This window comes from Parambassis ranga, chromosome 9 (assembly GCF_900634625.1).
Source record: "Parambassis ranga chromosome 9, fParRan2.1, whole genome shotgun sequence".
NCBI classification, from domain to species: Eukaryota; Metazoa; Chordata; class Actinopteri; family Ambassidae; genus Parambassis; species Parambassis ranga.
Genome location: NC_041030.1, coordinates 13,911,284 through 13,928,900, shown reverse-complemented (window position 1 = coordinate 13,928,900; position 17,617 = coordinate 13,911,284). Strand labels below are relative to the sequence as shown.

Here is a 17,617-nt window from a genome sequence, read left to right as displayed (position 1 = left end):
ACTAGTTTGAATTCTGTTGAACCCCCTCCCCTCCCCTCCCTCGGCTTCCACAGTTAATATTTATGCGGGCGCTATTTTCTCTCTCACATAGACACAGCCTGGAGGCATGATTTCCGGCTCCTCTCTCTCTTCTTGTGTACCTCTGTCCCTCCCACCTTTCCTTTCTTCCAGTCTCTCCCTGTATGAGTAATTGCTTTCACAGGTAGTGGCTTGTTGACTGCATTGAAGTGCTAAACCAGTGCAGTGCTAAGTTGTAGGTGCTGGAAAGAGACAGAGAGAGGAATGGGGTGTGGGGGTCGATGTAGGCTTTTCTGGAGAGGCTGAATGTCCCCAAAGGGAAAGTCTGCAGAACCCCCAACCCCCCCCCCCCCCCCCCATCAGTTACCCTCTTCTTTCTCTTCCTCTTGCTCGCTCTCTCTCTCTCTGTCCTTGGAGATGTTTTGACATCGTTGGTCTAAGGGATGACAGCGTGGCTCTTCCTCAGTTACCACTTGGATGGTTTTTGACTGACAGCAGGAATTAATTAGAAGAAGTTGAGTTCTCTTCTCCAGAGTCTGTAGAGAGCTTGAATTATTTTACACTGTATTAAGTCCTGTGGTTTGGCCTAATATAATAAACAAAACATTATAATAAACATGCGTGTGCGCGCACACACACACACACACACACACACACACTGTGTAACACAGTGTCAAATGAACTGGAATGAACACAGAAACTGTTTGACTTGTTTTGTTTGCCAGCTCCTGTGCTTGTTTCCTTGTTGTACATTGATCACACACATCTAATGACTGATTTAAGTGTGCAGCCAGACAATCCTACAGTGAACACATTTGATTTGTGCTGTTAGGGTGCCTCCTGCTGGTGGTAAAGGAAAATGTGTTCATATATATTAGGATTATTTATTTTCTTTTCTGTGTTTATAGGCTGTCAGTAAAATCTGCTGTCAGTAATTTAATTTGCATCCCTCACTGCAGATGATTCAGAAGAAGGAAAGCAGCAAACTATTTGTCTGAAATGTGAAGATGGTTACTACCAGTAAGTCCTCGGTTGTTTTCCGTCAGGATCCTCTGCTGCATGTTGATTTTATTGATAGCGCTCTCTGTCCGTCTGCCAGGTTGGACTCTGACTGCTATCAGTCCTGTCCAGAAAGGACCTACGGTGTGAAGGAGACCATGGTGTGTGCCCCATGTGAAGATGAACGATGTGTAACCTGTGACCAGTCCCAGTGCTACTGGTGTGAAAAGGGATCCTATGTCTCTGGTAACATTTAAAATATTCATGAGAGAAGAGGTGTGAATATCAGACCTCTTTAGATAAAGATGACTGGTTTAACCCTCACTTTTCATTCTCTTTTAACCATTTGACTTTCACAATAATACAGATGATGAAAACGTGTGTTTATGTGTCTAGACGGAGGGTGTGTCGATCACTGTGAGGAAGGTTTCTTTGTGGATAAGGAGAGCCAGGAGTGCGAGGCTTGTCACCGTGACTGTCGTAGCTGTGGAGGCCCGCGGTATGACGACTGTGACTCCTGTGAGGACGGGTTCACGCTGAATAATGGGCAGTGTATCGACTCCAGGGAGCTCAGTCCTTGTCCAGAGAAACACTTCAGAAGCAGTAAGTGTGAAATGTGATCATAATGCATTACCTTTCACTTTCTGCTCCATGTGATCAATTATTTTCACTTCCTCTACTTCAAGTAAAGGAAAAGAAATGAATCAACTGAAGCATGTCTCTATGTTTAGTTTTCACTGTTTCATTATACTCTTTCACTCCCATTTTTCTGCTTGTTCCCTCTGGTTCATGTAATTCTTACCAGTTTCCACCTGTGTTTTTGTTGCGATCAGGTCAGGACAAATGTGAGCCGTGCCACTCCTCCTGCAAGACTTGCTTGGCTGCAGGAAGGGAGGACTGCAGCAGCTGCTTCCCAGGTAAACACTTTCCTCCTATCTACACATCATCAATATAGACCTCATCAGTGTTGATGAATGACAACATGTGTAGTTGTTGTCTTTTCATGTCAATGGTTTGGTTTGTCTCTTTGCCCTCAGGTCATTTTCTAACTGCTCATCAGACTTGCCTGTCTCACTGTCCATCTGGTACCTTTGCCAACGCGACATCTGGCAAATGTGACGACTGCCTGAAAGGGTGTGTCACATGCCAGGATGCCAAACTGTGTCAGCGTTGCCGTAGCGGACTTTATCTGCAGGATGGACAGTGTGTGGAGGAGTGTCACAGGTGCTTCTTCCATTCCTTCATTTTATCGATTTGCTCACCATCATAATGCCACCAAACTGACATCTTTTTCTATCTTTGTTTCTGTCTCAGAGGGTTTCCTGAAGGCGACGTATGCCAGTCATGTTCCCCTGAGTGTACATCCTGCGAGGAAAATCCCTCGCGCTGTCTGAGCTGTGAGACGAATTTCTTCCTCCTGGACTACTCCTGCAGGACCTTCTGTCCAGAGGGCTTCTTTGCTAACATCACAGAATGCCATCGCTGCCCAGCACATTGTAACAAGTGTGATCAGAATGGCCTGTGTAAGGGTAAGTGCACTAAGAGTGTAAAGACGCAGGCAGGAAGGCCACCTCATCCAGGAAACAGAAAAATACCCTTTTGCTTCCACTTCTCCTCCAGACTGTGCCCAGTACTACTTCCTCCATGATGACAAGTGTGTGGATGATTGTCCTGACGGCTTCTATGCCAGTGAGAATCAACAGGAGTGTGTGCGTTGCCATGTGGATTGTGCTACATGTGACGGACCAGACTTTGATGACTGTTTGGCGTGTAGCAACTCGAAAGCTGTCCGTTACAATGGAGAGTGTCTGGCTGAGTGTCTCAACAACACTTACTATGACAAGGCAACCAATGAATGCAGAGGTGGGGCAGGTGGAAGCTTACCATGTAGTCCACTTATCCCAGTTTATGTGTCTAATGCTCTCTTACATTCTCAGATTGTCACCAGACATGTCTGACCTGCTCGAGCTATGGGCCCTCATCCTGCCTCAGCTGTGGCACCAACAGGCGTAAAGATGCCAGCGGACACTGCGTGTGGTACAATCAGTGCGCCCTGTCCTCATACATGGATCAGAATAGGGAGTGTCAACAGTGCCACCAACTCTGCCATCGCTGTACTGGTCCAGGCAAAGACCAGTGTCTCAGCTGCAACGAGCCACGCTACCTACTGAGTAAGCTTTCCACTGTCAGCAAGAGATGTACTGTATAAACCTCATCATCCCTCAGGCTTGACTCGCTGTGTCCATCAGACAACTCATGTGTCCAGGAGTGTCCTGAAGGTTACTACGCTGAGGACAAGGATGAGCGTATGTGTGAGCGCTGCCACTTCACCTGTAAGTCCTGTGTGGGCCGTCACAGTGTGCAGTGTGTCCTCTGTAAGCCGGAATTCTTCAAGCAGGGAAGCGGCTGCGTTGAAACCTGTTCAGAGAGGTTTGAAGAACACACGAAAAAACACTTCTTTTCCCTCCACTGCCATCAACTAAACAGAACCTGTCTCACATTTTCAGTCACTTTGGCAACACGACCACCATGACCTGTGATCGATGTGACCCCTCTTGTAGCCAGTGTAGGGGTGGTAGTAACACACACTGTCTGAGTTGCCGGCGAGGCTATGTCTACCTGAGACACTGGGGACAGTGTCGGCAGAGCTGCCCGGCAGGCTACTACCAAGACACTACAACCTGTCGCAAATGTCACCCTACATGCAAGACCTGCAGCGGTAAAGAGTGACAGTCACACTGTCTGTTTTCATGCCTTTCATTTGGAAACTCCAGTTGAGCCTCACAATGACACGCCTGTTATATGATCTCTCTGTTGTCTTCCAGACATGGGTGCTTTGGCCTGCCAGTCATGTTATGATGGTTACACTCTTATGCAGGGGATATGCCTTTCCAAGTGTTTTGCGGGATTCTACACCACCTCACAGGTGGCGTACAGCTTTGTTGTGTTACTTAACTCGTGTATTCTGCTTGGTATGTGACGCTCAATCTGAGTTCAACATCTTGTTACAGGAACCAGAGAGTGATACACCAGATTGCAAAGCGTGTGACCCGTCTTGCCTGGACTGCCGAGGTCCAGGCATTTGGAACTGCACCGTCTGCCCTGCCCCGCAGATCTTGGCTGATGATGGCCGCTGCTTGAGCTGCTGTGGAACTGAGGCACCTTATGATGATAAACCCATACCTAGGGAGTGCTGTGACTGCAAATCATCACAAGGTAAACACACACACACTGGGCCTCCTGTGTAATGTGTAATTATGTTTTTGAGGTAGTTCTGTTTAGTTTCTCTTCCCAGAGCCAATATTTTAGATTAATGCTAAAACTTTGTTCCAAACTTTCTTGGCTTCCAGCATCTATAACAGAGGAGTGCATCATGAGTGTCAACTTTGTGATGAGGACAGGTGACGAGGCTCAAAGCAGCACAGCCAAACTGTTAGTCACTGCTTGTGTTCTGCTCATCCTCTCTGTGGGCGGGGGGCTTTTCCTCTTCCTCAGCGTTCGATCAAAAATGCTCGACCTCATACCCAAAACCATGTCAGGTAGGTATGAGAAACTGAACACTAATGGAGGCGTTGCATCACAAGCCGCCACCTCTTCATTTGGGGGGTACAGTGACAGGATAATTGAATGTGAAGATGATGATGAGGAAGACAACAGTGAGGATGATATTGTTTACATGGCACAAGATGGAACGGTGTATAGGAAGTGCAGGTACGGACTCTTGGAGGAGGATGAACTCGAGATGGAGTATGATGATGAGATGTACTCATACAAATAAAAAGAAGGGGCAGTCTGTGTTCAGTCTTTTAAACATGTTGTGAAATATGTTTGGAAGGTAAATCCTTTCAGATTCTTTTAATATTCACCATACCAACATTTTATGCTCTCTCTGTATACCCCTGGCAGTTTGTTTATTTGAAATACATTTGTTCCAAGAATGTAGTGTGTTGAATTCTTGGTGTGATCAACATTTGGTTTCCCTATGAAAATCATCTGAGACAGCGGACATATGACTGCAGGGACAGATGATTTGCTGTTTAGTCCTTCCCGAGTTTATCTAACAGAAATATTGAAAGAGAAGTTTTGAGCTAAAAACCTCTTTACTTACTATTTCTGGAATAAATCATTCAATTTTTTTAACAAATACTGTTTGTTTTACAGCATAAAATTGTGGTCTAATACATTTACATTTTTACAATGGTGAAACTTCTCAAATTGGCACAAAAGCCCTGATCTTGTGTCAGCTTTGTTTTGATGACTTTGCTGTGTTTTAAATGTTCAGACATCAAAATACTGCAGTGATTCTCAAAATGTTTCCTTTGGCTCTGCTCTTGATTTGACTTGGCTGTTGTACATCTTGCTTGTATTGTCTCCCAAAGATAAAACAAGTCTGCTTCACAGTCATTGAAATTTGTGATTTTCTTCCATAATAACATTTTGTTGTAGGTGTGAATTGACCTAAATAATTTGTAGTTTATTTTGATGATTTTTCAATGCAGCCATTTACAGAAATGTTCCTTTTAAAAACAAAAAAGTTACAAAGGCCTTATAAAATTATGATCAACCGATTTATTTCATCAAATAATATCAAACCAATGAATGCAACATAGATGGGCGTTAAAACTTTAATTATGCAGTAACTGTGGTCCCTGTGTAAATGAGAATAAATAATAGTAATGAATGAGATTGGAAAACGTTGGAGTCACTAATAAAGTGTCCTCCTGAAAAAATAAAATATCTGAAGAAATTCAGAATTTCCCAAAACACACATTGACTGAGAATACACAGGCACCTACAAAAACAGCCAGGTGATGGTTGATAATGGATCATTGCTACTGATGCATGATAAATGGAAACATTCATAACATAGTCATATTTTAACCTAATTAACCATTTATTAGCTAAAATATTATATAATACAATAAAGATTTACACATTTCTTCATTTTTACAGAGGAAGAATAATTGTAGACACTTGTATTTACATCTTATGTCAACTTCCTTGTACAGAAGCACACCCACACACAGGGGTTTGTTAACATTTTAAAGGTTTAGTTCATTTTGAAAGATCCCTTGCTTATTATATCAAAATGATACATGTATACAGATGTGACGGACACTGAAGAAGTTTTTGTTCAACCATTGCTGCAGTCCCTCCACCCCCACCCCACAGAGACTGCAGCACAGTGACAACACAAAAACTGCTTTACTCATTAGTGTTCTTTCCGGTCATCTACAGTTTTCTCTCTAGTGGTCGTGGCATCATTTCTGTCTGTAAATATTTAGTTTTTTCCCTGCATATGCATCAAAACTGCAGATCCAATCCAGTGAGGGGTCTGTATGTACACTCTGAGGGCAGTGATGAACAAGGTTTGTGTCACTTCCTGAATCTATTAAATATACATCTATAATCATTTTAATCACTCTTTCCACACAGATGCCTTGCATTCAGCCGCACTGTTGCATAATGTCTAACTATAATGCCCAGGCCGTCTCTGAGGCAGACACAGAAATGAACTAGTCATTGAATTTTGACTAGATGGCGTTTACAGGGTTTAACTTATGATACATATAATCACACAAATATTTGTAGTCATCTGTCTAATAATTGATTTCAAACAGCAGCATCAGAGACACATAAAGAGGCAATCTGGTGCAAATATTTAAAAATTTGACCTGTTCTAATTTATTCAATGGCTGTCTGCAGCAAAACTATAGAGGAACCTAAACAGCTCAGAAACATTGACAGTGTAATAGTACTATAAAAACAACGGGTTGTTTATTGTTATTATCATCATCATGTCCTTGTGCAGCCATGACGACATCTGAGAGTTTTCAGAATGAAGCTCTACATTTGCACAAACCTGTAGAAACCTTTGTGTCAATTCATGTGCAAAGTAAAGCTGTCCACAACAGCTGTCAGTGGCCGTTCATAATAGTCTGTGATGTGGATGCGGTGGTGGTGGAGGTGATTGAAGGAAAGCTGGTGAAGAAGTTGTCTTCTTTCAGTTTGAGATGCTCTGGGAGCTCCAGCTTCACCTTGGCCTCCTCGATGTCATTGTTGATTGCCGCAATGAGTGCTTCTGTTGGCGTAAAGACATGTGGAAGACATGAGAAGGAGTGTGTGAAAAGAGAAGAATTATGTGAGTAATGAGATCTGGATACAAAAGACCTTTTTTGACAACAAAGGCGCCGTGATGGCGCCGACACCATGGGCTTTCAGAGCTAAAACTAAGCTATGGATTGGCTAAAAGAAACAACAACAATGCCCTGCCATTCCATCTTTGTACCTGTGTGACAGGGGCTTAGGACCACAGCTTAGGTGTTAAAACATATGTGTGAGAGAAATGCGTACCGAGTGAGTCGAAGCTTCTCTCTGGACGGATGTAGCCCACTAGGACAACACTGAGGATTTCCCCATAGAAGTCCTCTTTGAAAGTGTGTATCACATGTGTCTCCTGGAACCAAAGTAAACACATTACATGCCACATGCCAAAGAAACAAAACCCAAAATAAACATGGACAACTAAAACTTCTGCACCACACTCACATATGCTTTGACTGTTAATGTTTTGTTGCTGCTGTCTTTAGCTCTCTTAAAAAGGTGCAAGGCAAGAAGAAGGAATGTCTGTGTATCTCTTGTTTTGTCTGCCTTTCCTGACAATACCTCTTCTCACTCCACTGAGATAAACACACGTGGTATAAGAGTGAGAACACAGGCTGTACTTTTTCCCAGCGCTGAGGGGTTTTCCAGTACTTAACATGGATTGACTCACAGGAATCACATCAAATTAAAACTATTTAATTTAATTTGTTCCAAAAAAGTTTTACATCAAATAATAATGTGCCACTGTGAGAAATGTGATTTTTTTAAAGCTAAAATTGTCAGTGGAGATGTGGACTTGTGACTACACTGCATGTGGCTTCAAACCCTGGACTAAGACATTTTTATAAATGGATACACACCACGTGCACTTCTCTCTGCAGTGAATGTTACTTCTGTTGTACCCACCATGGATTTCTTGGTATTTTTGTAGTAAGGGTTCCAGCCGATGCTCATCACCATTTTGTGGACATCTCCATTACCGATGCAGGCCCAGCCATAGTAGATCCCTGTGCTGATATCTGCTGGAAGGTTATCCACCACTGAGTCTGGGAAGTTGGCTGGAGGTCAGAGGGTGGAGGCAGATTTAGGGTTAACCATGATTATATTGGTATCAGCTGATCAAGGCATTCAAATTCAATTTTAGTATCTTTAAAACAATGTACATTAATGTACAGGCGGCATGTACAGTTTTGATTGGAGGTTTTAAATAATAATAAAAAACACCTCACTATTCTTAACATGATAAAGGCTAGAATATAAAAGTGGATGTTTAATTAACATTTTATGATCTCTGTCCCCTATTTTAAAGGGTTAAGTATGTTACCATATGCATAACTGACATGGTGTTTTTATGTAATAACTATTTGCACATTTTCGTTCGCTTTTTTACGACATTTTCTGGAAGTCATAAGTTCAGTAAATACCGCTTCCTTCATTACTCAACTCACATTTACCTCATCTTCCTGCGTAAAACGTGTCGTCATCACAGCTTTACAGTAAGGTCGTGCAGTAAATATTCACCCGAGAGATAAGTTGGTAGTTAATGGATAAACAGGGAAGGTCGATGCCAGGTTTATTGTTTAACTGTCTGCGCTTAATCAGACCGATACCTACGTTAGCTTGGTGAAAAGATAAAGACACTGTTCAGCTCACCTGTGGGTATTCTCAGTTCTTTGCTGCCTCTTCCAAAGCCTCGAATGACCTCTCCCCGGCAGAAGAACGGGAGGCTCTTCATGTCAACCGCTGGCTCTCTCAGACGGACGCTACAGAATGACCTCGAACCACACAAGGAAGTCGAACTAGCTAACCAGTCAGAACTGCTCTATTCGCTAACAAACCGCTGTGACAGCTAACGTGGCTAAAATACTATTCCTATAGAGTCCCGAGTGAGGCGCGACCTCCACCTGCCTGACGTCTCCCTCTGCTTCAGCTGGATAACGATGAATATTAGTCAATGAGCAGCGATGGTGAAAGTTCAACAGCTATTGCTAGCGATGCTAACTGACGTTAGCTTCATCAGGAGCACATAGGTCGTGTAAATGCTGTGGTCAAAAGTTACAGTTTGTTCTGTACTTTGGGGGTGGCGTCCTCGTTCTCCGTTAGGTGCTCTGAGGTTTGTGATGGAGTAAATGTATCCCGGTGCTGACAGAAAGCCGGTGATGTTACATGTGGCACATCTGCGTCTACAGAGCCGAGGCTGACGTCTCTTGACCGCGTGATCACAGGGAGTCACGTGTTGCCTTCAGGTGTTGTAGGACATATAACAATCACGAAACCAAAGCCTTTCACCTTCCTATTTATTGACCAGAGTTCTTAAAAAATGACGAAATGAAAATGTGATTACGGTATCGTTAATTGCATTGTGTAACAGTATTGTGGTTTAGCCTACCGTCAATGGGTTTAGAAGCTTCTTACTTAGGTCACAGCCCTCTTATGAAATCAATGTTTTTTAACCACAAGAGGGCAGCACCAAGCCTGTCTATATATTCTTAAACCATCTCCCGTGCATAAATGCATTTAAAACACAATATCACAGTCTTCGCGGGCAGTGGTGACTGGATACTGTATTATAATTTAAAAAAATCAAAAATGAAATTACTGATGTATATACCAATCATTTTAGTCACAGGAATATTTGAAAGTAATTCTAGTAGACACCATTTATTCGCAATGTGTGTAAAACTTTTCAGGTTCCTATGGAGACATTCAGCACAAACTGCCTTTCACAATAAAAGCATGACCCAATACGGCAACACCCTATCTGGCTACATATATGTCGATTCTGTTGAATATATCACCTCCTAGTACTAGTACTAATTTTAGATTTATATCATACCACTTAAATAATTTAATAGAATCATCTGTTACGTTTTTTTTAAAGAGTCTGAAGCGCAAGCAAGTTTTTACTTTGAAAATACAGAAAGGCAGGAAGTCTGGATCATACAGCAAACAAATTATATGCATTTGTACATATGAGTGAGAGATTACAGTTGTGACCTCAGAACAATGAGTGGAGGAACAGACAAAGATTAAAGACTGGGATGTGAAGCTCCATTCGTAAAGTCAGGTATGAAGCGATTATATATTCATTATACATATATTCTACTGTTTATGTGAAAAAATGACAATAATCATTTTATGATTTATGGTCATTTCATGATTTTTCTTGATTTGACTCTTTGCGCGAAACTGTTAGAAACACAGATGTGTTTCTAAAGGTTACATATAAACTAATCTTACTGGCAGTGTTTCACAGGGGAAGTGACAAGAAAAGGGTACCTAAGTGTGTGTACTGCTAGATAAGCTACAGTGGAACTTTCACGTAATTCATATGATCATATAGAGTGAAAGCAGATGGTCTCTTGCCACTGTCGATAGGCAGTCTCCTATTATAGTTCCTTTTTTTAAAAAACAGGACATCTTATGTGACAGACTCATTCTACGAAAAGTATCCAGACAGATCAATTTTATGTGTAATATAATAACATTTAGAGGAAAAACAAGAAATACAAGTTCACACGTGAGGAGTCATTGTGGCATAGGTGTGTGTAGCCAAAGCCATCTCACACCCAAAATGCAAATTCTGAGAGCCACTGGTCACGATCATGATATTATTGTACATGTATTTAATATGTAAAAAAAGTGCTTAGTCAAAATCTATGTACCTAAACATAAAAATATGGGGTGGGAAACAGAATGCTAATAAAAGGTAAACATTAGCTACAAAACTTTGCATCTGATAGATGCCTATATAATGTTAACATGAACTTTGGTTTATTGTCACCTTCAGTGAGGGATTGGCCAAAGAATGAATTTGTTTAAATCTCCTTCCTTATCTTGTTTCCAGGGACAGCAATGTATGGAGTATATTGCCGGGCTACATGATGAGAAGAACGTGTATACACATCATCAAACATCCCTCTGTGCACGTACATGCTGTAACTCACAGAAGGAAGCAATAACTAGAAACCACCAAGAGCCAGAGGAAAACATACTGACATAAATATTACTGTTTTTTTTTGAGGTGGATGCTGAACTGAATAATGCGGTTACTGAAACAAACTTGGTTGTTACTAAAGTTAATAATGGTACTGGGTTTACTGGTAACTCTTTTACTAGTCAGTCAAATTAAAGGCACCAGTCCTGCCTATATGCGCAAGTACAGCTGGCTGGAGTACACAGATGCTGACGGTGGTCCGGAGAAAAAGTGTAACTGTTCAGCAATCCTGCGGAGAGACACGGAGGCCCTGCAGCAGGCCAAATTATTGACCATCACTAAGGCCTTCGTCAAGGCCATTCAGATCCCAGATGAGTATTATATTAATGCAACCAAAGACTGCAGGTATGCTGGTTTAAACCACAAGCTTCTGTATATTCTTTAATGTGTGTTACTGTAATCCAGCTTAATATGTAATGTTCGGTTCATACTGTCTGCTTGCAGGAATTTCAAGTTAAGCAGAAAGTATTTGACCTTCCCATTGAGCAAGGAAGAAGAAGGCTTCCCTCTAGCGTATTCCATGGTTGTACATCATAAGGTATGCAATTTCCAAAGCCTGAATTTAAACTTCTAAACCCTGAAATGAATTGAGTATTTTACATATTTTTCACATAAATTAATGTCCATTGGTCAAATGTCCAAATGTGGACAAGTAAGCAAGGAAAGTATAATCCTTATGACGAATATAAGAAAAATCCCCAATTTTGGACTTTTTTATCCTGCCATTATGAAAGACTATAACTAAATTGTTGGAGTGCTCCTTTAAAAATCCTGTTTTCCCCCACTTTAGGTGCAGAACTTTGAGCGACTGCTGCGTGCGATCTACACACCTCAAAATATTTATTGTGTTCATGTGGACCAAAAAGCCCAGGCTTCAGTGTACTCTGCCATCAAAGCCATTACTTCCTGTTTCCCAAATGTCTTCATGGTCAGTCAGCCTGTGAATGTGGTCTATTCCGGCTGGCCACGTGTCCAGGCTGACCTTAACTGCATGACTGATCTCTATAACTCCAGTACAAACTGGAAATACTTCATCAACCTTTGTGGCCAGGATTTCCCGCTCAAAACCAACTTGGAGATTGTAAGGACGTTGCGTTCATTGAGGGGTGCTAACAGCTTGGAGTCAGAGAAAATGCCTAATGAGAAGCAGTGGAGAGTGACAAAGGTTCACGAGATAGTTGGTGGGAACATCAAGGTACTTGTTCTTGAGGTTTTCTATGATGTGTAACTTTTCTATAGACCCAGAATAATGTAATTATTCCCACTGTTTCAGGGTACAGATAAGAAAAAGGAGCCACCTCCCTTCAACCTGCCAATTATGTCGGGAAATGCCTACATAGTGGTCAGCCGGGGCTACATCCGCAGTGTGCTGGAAGACAACCGAATAAAAGCACTGATAGAGTGGGCCAAAGACACCTACAGCCCTGACGAGTTTCTCTGGGCAACCATTCAACGGATCCCTGGTGTCCCTGGCTCAAGAGGGACCCACCCCAAATACGACATTACAGACATGAATGCAGTGGCTCGGCTCGTGAAGTGGCAGTGGCACGAGGGGTCGCAGGGTTCACTGCAAGCAGCGTACCCAGAGTGTCAAGGCCAACATGTCCGGGGAATATGTGTGTACAGTGCCGGAGACCTGCCCTGGATGCTTGAGCAGCATCATCTCTTTGCCAACAAGTTTGATACTAGCACAGATCCCGTCGCTGTCCACTGCCTGGAGAAATACCTGAGAAAAAAGGCATTGGCCGAGCTGTGGTAGATGGAAAAACTTCTCTCTAAAACCATGAATAAGTCAAAAGTCAAACTAAATATTTATAATTTGTAAAGTGAGTTCTTATTACACCCACACAACTCTTTGAATGATCATGCAGAAGGTCAATATTTTTTCGCTGCATTTCCATTTTCATTTGTTGAATATTAACTAAACTGCATGAACTTTGTGCAATGAAAATCTCATTTGCAGTAAAACCTTTCTTAGATGTTCATTTGACCTAGATTAACATCACTCCTTATTCCTAGTTTCACAATTACAGAACAAAGAACAGGGAACATGTGACTTTTGGGAAATTGTTGCTGCCAAAAAGCCTCTGTTGGTACGATCTTTACAAGAGTCATTCGTTTGTATTCACACCGATATTCCCGTATTTTTATTTTATTATTTTGTTACGTAAAAAAAAGATGAAAAGAAAGAAAAAGACCGGGAGAAACACATCTTTAATAAAGTAAATCATTTGACATAATTTACAACAAATGAATACGATGCAAGCCTCAAACTAACAAACATAAGAAAACACAAATGAACGTAGACGTGCCCCATCTTGCATTGTGGGCATGTGAATAGTACAGTACAGTATTTTCTCACTGTTTTCTTATCTTTCACACAGTTACACCAAAAAATGTCAATAAATTGTGGCCTAAAATTATGTTGGCAGTTCGGCTTTTGGTAAATAATTAGCTCAAAGTTATAACATGCAACACATTACAGTCCTTACTGACAGCAGCATTTTTTTTGTTACCTTATGTGATGTTGCAATATTGACACATCGTGCTAACAGAACAGCCTACTGGTTATCTTTTAAAGAGGTTAATGGGGTGACGAACACGGTGGTGACGTATTGTGATGCCCTCTGTGATTGGACGCACCTACACACCTGTAAACTATTCAAACCCAGCAGTACAGGCTTGAATTTCTGTCTTTGTGTGTGTGTGTGTTTAAGGAGTATATTGTAAACATTGATTACAGTGTAAATAATTACTTAACATCACAGTCTATTGATAGGGCTACAGAATATGACTTCAGTCGAAGCAAAAGTTTTTTGCAAGGAGGAAAAAAGCTTCTTTCTGGGTGTTTGGTTATGAGCATTGTAGCTATTAGAATGAAAAAAACCTCTAGATATTTGTTCCAGAGAATAATTATGTAATTTTACATGAATGTAAAAAGCCTTTAAACAAGACCAACAAAGTGAGTTACATATGAAGAAAAGCCTGGTTCACGTGTAAAAGAAAGTACAGTAAGTAAGTGAGTAGGTAACAGTAACATTAGTGTAAAGCTTCCCATCAGCACAGTGACAGTCCCTTGTCTCTTATTCAGTCAGTTATGCAGCACCCTCACACTTGAACAGCCATTTCCCTTTTGTAGCACATCCTCTTTTTTGAACCACAACTGTGTGCCGTAGCATCATGCTGCAGGCTGGCGGTTACATTCGGGCGTGCTGTGGACTACAGCATAATGCAGGGAGGCAGCAGCCTGGCATCATATCAGACAGTAGTGTGTCCTTTGTCGACTCTGAGTGAGAGAAGAGATATCAAGCACATCATATAATGTCAACAATCGCCCCATGTTACCCTAATCCTCCTCACTTAGTTTTTTTAATTTGTCATTTATACAGCAAATCAACTAAGACCTTTGAAATTCATTAGAATTTGAGTATAAGCAGGTCTAGAATATATGACCTGACATGATATTCTCAGAGAAATACACAATTCACAAGGACAATTACTCTGTGACACAATCACTGCACACACTTCTACTGAGACATGTGGAACAGCAGTGTCCCGCAGCATCGGCGTGATTGGGAAACTACCTCTTTTTATTGTTGGTATGTGTTTCCTGTTGTAGACAACAGTGGTCGTCAGCAGCAGTTTGTTGAATTCACTCACTGACGGAGGAAAAAAACAGCTTACCACTTACTTAGCGGCTGTATCCTGCAACTCTGCATCCAGTCTGGTACAGCATTGAGTTAGAAGGCAGAAAGCAAAGGTTAGTGAGTGAGGTTACCAAGTAACAGGGTGGCTGTGTCCTCACTACACATGCAAGTGCTTGATTAGTATAACTTATGTCAACACTGCCAGAGAAGGACAAATATATTTATAAAAAAAATGAAAACAAGCATTTCAGCACAAAATGGTTAAAAGTAAATGAAATGGGGTGCCTTAAACATTTCAACGTTTTACATAATTAGTGCTGGGTCCAGATCTGTAGTTTTTAAACATGCTCAGTGATAAGACACAAAGATTCGAGCCACGGCCTCACGGGTTCTTCTTCTTAGTTGTAATTAAATTACATATTTGGGGAAAGTGTCTGTTGAAATATGACATGTATTCTTCAGCAGAGTCCTATAAAGACATACTTACAGATATATATATATATAACATATACATGCAGTGGTGGAATGTAACTAAGTATTTGTACTTCGTTACTGTACTTAAGTACATTTCTATGTATTTATACTTTACTTAAGTAAAAATAATAGTGCACACTTTATACTTTTACTCCAGTACATTTTTGCAGCTATTATCTGTACTTTCTACTCCACTACAAATTTTACAATGACTGTAGTTACAAGTACATTTATAAATACAGTTCATACAGCTGTGCTGGACTGATGTGAGGTCAGACTCTGCATGGAGGTGGTGTCACGCTGCCAGCTGTGTTTCGATAATGAGCCATCATGATGACGGTGCACTGGCTCAGTTAGCTAACTAGTTAGCTACTGTCTGCTAACACAAATCCATCCATTAATGTCTTATTAACATTAATTATAACATTAATCTAAAGCAGGAATACTTACACGGTAAAAATGGTGAGTGCCTGTTTTTTAATACCAGCCTCTCTGTTCACTTGATGCCCACAGCCTGCCTCATGACACACAGACCTGTCCATAGCTGCTTCTGGGTACATTTCCGACATGTCTGTATTGATCATTTAAATTAACTACCGGTCCAGTACACATCGTCCATTTTTATTTTTAAGATGATTTCTTTGATTATTTTAACCTGTTCATATCCTTTGCAATGAAAATCAAATATATATATATTCAGTGCATGAGTACTTTTACTTTTAATACCTTAAGTACATTTAAAAGTAAGTACTTAAGACTTTTACTCAAGTAGGATTGTTGATGTAGCACTTCTACTTTTACTTAAGTATATATTTTGCTGGTTATTTGTACTTTTACTTAAGTACCAAGCTTCAGTACTTCCTCCACCACTGTATAAATGTAAGAGGATCCCATTCAGATCACTTTCCTATTTAACACCTGCACCTCGCACCAATACAAAGTCTGAGGTGTCAAGTTAGCTGAATGGATGCCTATGGATGTAATTCAACCTATGTGATATTAACGCGGGACTACTTGCTCAGCTATCATCAGCTTTCTGTGACTGCTGTCTGTTAAATGGAGCCGCTGGGCGGCGCTGATTTACCAGCTAGCCTGCCTTAAACCAAAGAAGAAGAAGAAGATCTACCTGGAAACAGGTAAAAGAACGTGAACGCTCGCCAATAAACTAAAGTGAACGCCAAACTGGACAGAGGAGCAATGCTTACTCTGAGCAGTTAGCTGACGAGAGAAAAACATCTACGAGCAACATTCAGCCCAGTTATTAAGGTACAATCTAAGACATGAGCAGATCCTCCTTAACCCTAACCCTAACCCCTCTTGGTTTTATGCACGCGAGCTCCACCTAAATGTAATAATCACTGATAGGTCTATGGTAGCCTCCCGGTTTTCTGTGTACGTAGACCTGTGTACGTATTCTGTAAAATACAAGATATACAATATAACAAATAACTAAAAAAGTCACAATCTTTGCGCATCTGTAGCGTTTGAATAGCTCACTGTATTTCCGCATTTCCACTGTAATTTTATTTTGAAAACTTTGCTGTACTTCCGGTGTTTGCCTCTGTTGATTACCTGCCCTGATTCTTCTGACCTGTCACCCGCTCTCCTTTGTCTTTGTCAGTCTGTCTGTGTTTGCTCCTGCCTGGTCTGTTCCAGGGTTGTGTCTGTCTGGGTGTGTTTAGCACTTTGTGCCCCTTGAACAGTGGATGTTGTTCTCTCTTCTGACGGCTCTCCTCCACCTCCAGCTCTCTACTCTTCACATTCAAAGCATAGTTTACATCCACCGTGACTTCTTGGAACGCGTGCTTGCAGCTGAACCTCAGACCACACCCGGCAACAAGAAATTCTATTTTCTGATTGGCTGATAGGTCGCTAATTCCAGACGGCTTTAGGAAAGTTAATAATTTTCTCTGTGTGAGAATTGCCATGTGTGAGTGTGTGAATTTTTTTGAAAGGTGTGTCTCAATGCCTGAGACTTGAGAGCCCTGAGTAAATATAGTCTCACCTAGGGCACCACAATGGCCCCACCTTGGCCTTTTAGTGTTGGGTTTTCCTTTAAACAAGCTCTTAACATCACACAAAAGTTGTTTTTCAGTCACCCAAAACAGAAATACCCTGAAGGTCAATTAATTCAATCTTTTACCACATGTAATTGCTCCAAAAGTGTTACTGTATAAGTAAGCTGTGTGGCAATTAGGCCACACACATATCACTTCTCATATTTATGCTGAGAGAACAGTGTTTTAGCTGTGGAGTCTAGTCTATCTGAAAAGGGAACTGGTTTTGTTTTGCTTTGTATGTGAAGTTGTCCAACTTTGTGATTACAGAAGCTTCATACAGAGAGGTAAAACAAACCAAGTTACAGGAAAAGGCTGCA

At 41.2% G+C, this 17,617-nt stretch overlaps 4 protein-coding genes across 12 annotated transcripts in view; 2 read left to right on the top strand and 2 right to left on the bottom strand.

The window, feature by feature from the left end:
* pcsk5b (proprotein convertase subtilisin/kexin type 5b) overlaps nt 1-5,130 on the top strand; it is a 55,629-nt gene extending 50,499 nt beyond the window's left edge. The window contains exons 25-37 of the mRNA XM_028413410.1: nt 978-1,038; nt 1,118-1,263; nt 1,414-1,620; nt 1,851-1,934; nt 2,055-2,241; nt 2,332-2,546; nt 2,638-2,880; nt 2,955-3,188; nt 3,267-3,447; nt 3,525-3,736; nt 3,843-3,943; nt 4,029-4,233; nt 4,368-5,130. Coding sequence (XP_028269211.1) covers nt 978-1,038; nt 1,118-1,263; nt 1,414-1,620; nt 1,851-1,934; nt 2,055-2,241; nt 2,332-2,546; nt 2,638-2,880; nt 2,955-3,188; nt 3,267-3,447; nt 3,525-3,736; nt 3,843-3,943; nt 4,029-4,233; nt 4,368-4,795 — 2,504 coding nt within the window. The 3' untranslated portion in view covers nt 4,796-5,130. The remainder of the gene's footprint in view (nt 1-977; nt 1,039-1,117; nt 1,264-1,413; nt 1,621-1,850; nt 1,935-2,054; nt 2,242-2,331; nt 2,547-2,637; nt 2,881-2,954; nt 3,189-3,266; nt 3,448-3,524; nt 3,737-3,842; nt 3,944-4,028; nt 4,234-4,367) is intronic.
* Nucleotides 5,131-5,892: 762 nt separating this feature from the next.
* Nucleotides 5,893-9,320, bottom strand: rfk (riboflavin kinase). Its single transcript, XM_028413470.1, has 4 exons — nt 8,776-9,320; nt 8,029-8,180; nt 7,372-7,474; nt 5,893-7,099 (listed from the first exon to the last, which is right to left on the bottom strand). Exons 1-4 carry the CDS (start codon nt 8,855-8,857, stop codon nt 6,936-6,938), a joined length of 501 nt encoding a protein of 166 aa, XP_028269271.1. The 5' UTR covers nt 8,858-9,320; the 3' UTR covers nt 5,893-6,935.
* Nucleotides 9,321-9,347: 27 nt separating this feature from the next.
* LOC114440866 (beta-1,3-galactosyl-O-glycosyl-glycoprotein beta-1,6-N-acetylglucosaminyltransferase-like) lies at nt 9,348-13,542 on the top strand. Its single transcript, XM_028413468.1, has 5 exons — nt 9,348-10,189; nt 10,970-11,464; nt 11,564-11,657; nt 11,910-12,314; nt 12,393-13,542. The coding sequence occupies exons 2-5, from the start codon at nt 11,166-11,168 to the stop codon at nt 12,876-12,878; spliced, it is 1,284 nt and encodes a 427-aa protein (XP_028269269.1). The 5' UTR covers nt 9,348-10,189; nt 10,970-11,165; the 3' UTR covers nt 12,879-13,542.
* A 103-nt stretch (nt 13,543-13,645) lies between these two features.
* LOC114440865 (protein prune homolog 2-like) overlaps nt 13,646-17,617 on the bottom strand; it is a 28,581-nt gene continuing 24,609 nt past the window's right edge. For 5 of the 9 annotated variants that reach the window (XM_028413458.1, XM_028413464.1, XM_028413460.1 and 2 more), the window contains 2 exons: nt 14,811-14,843; nt 13,688-14,405 (listed from right to left, as the gene is read on the bottom strand). In XM_028413458.1, the coding sequence (XP_028269259.1) occupies nt 14,378-14,405; nt 14,811-14,843 (61 nt within the window). In that variant the 3' untranslated portion in view covers nt 13,688-14,377. Of the gene's footprint in view, nt 14,406-14,803; nt 14,844-17,617 lie in introns of all 9 variants that reach the window. The other 4 variants (XM_028413463.1, XM_028413465.1, XM_028413467.1 and 1 more) reach the window with 3 other exon arrangements.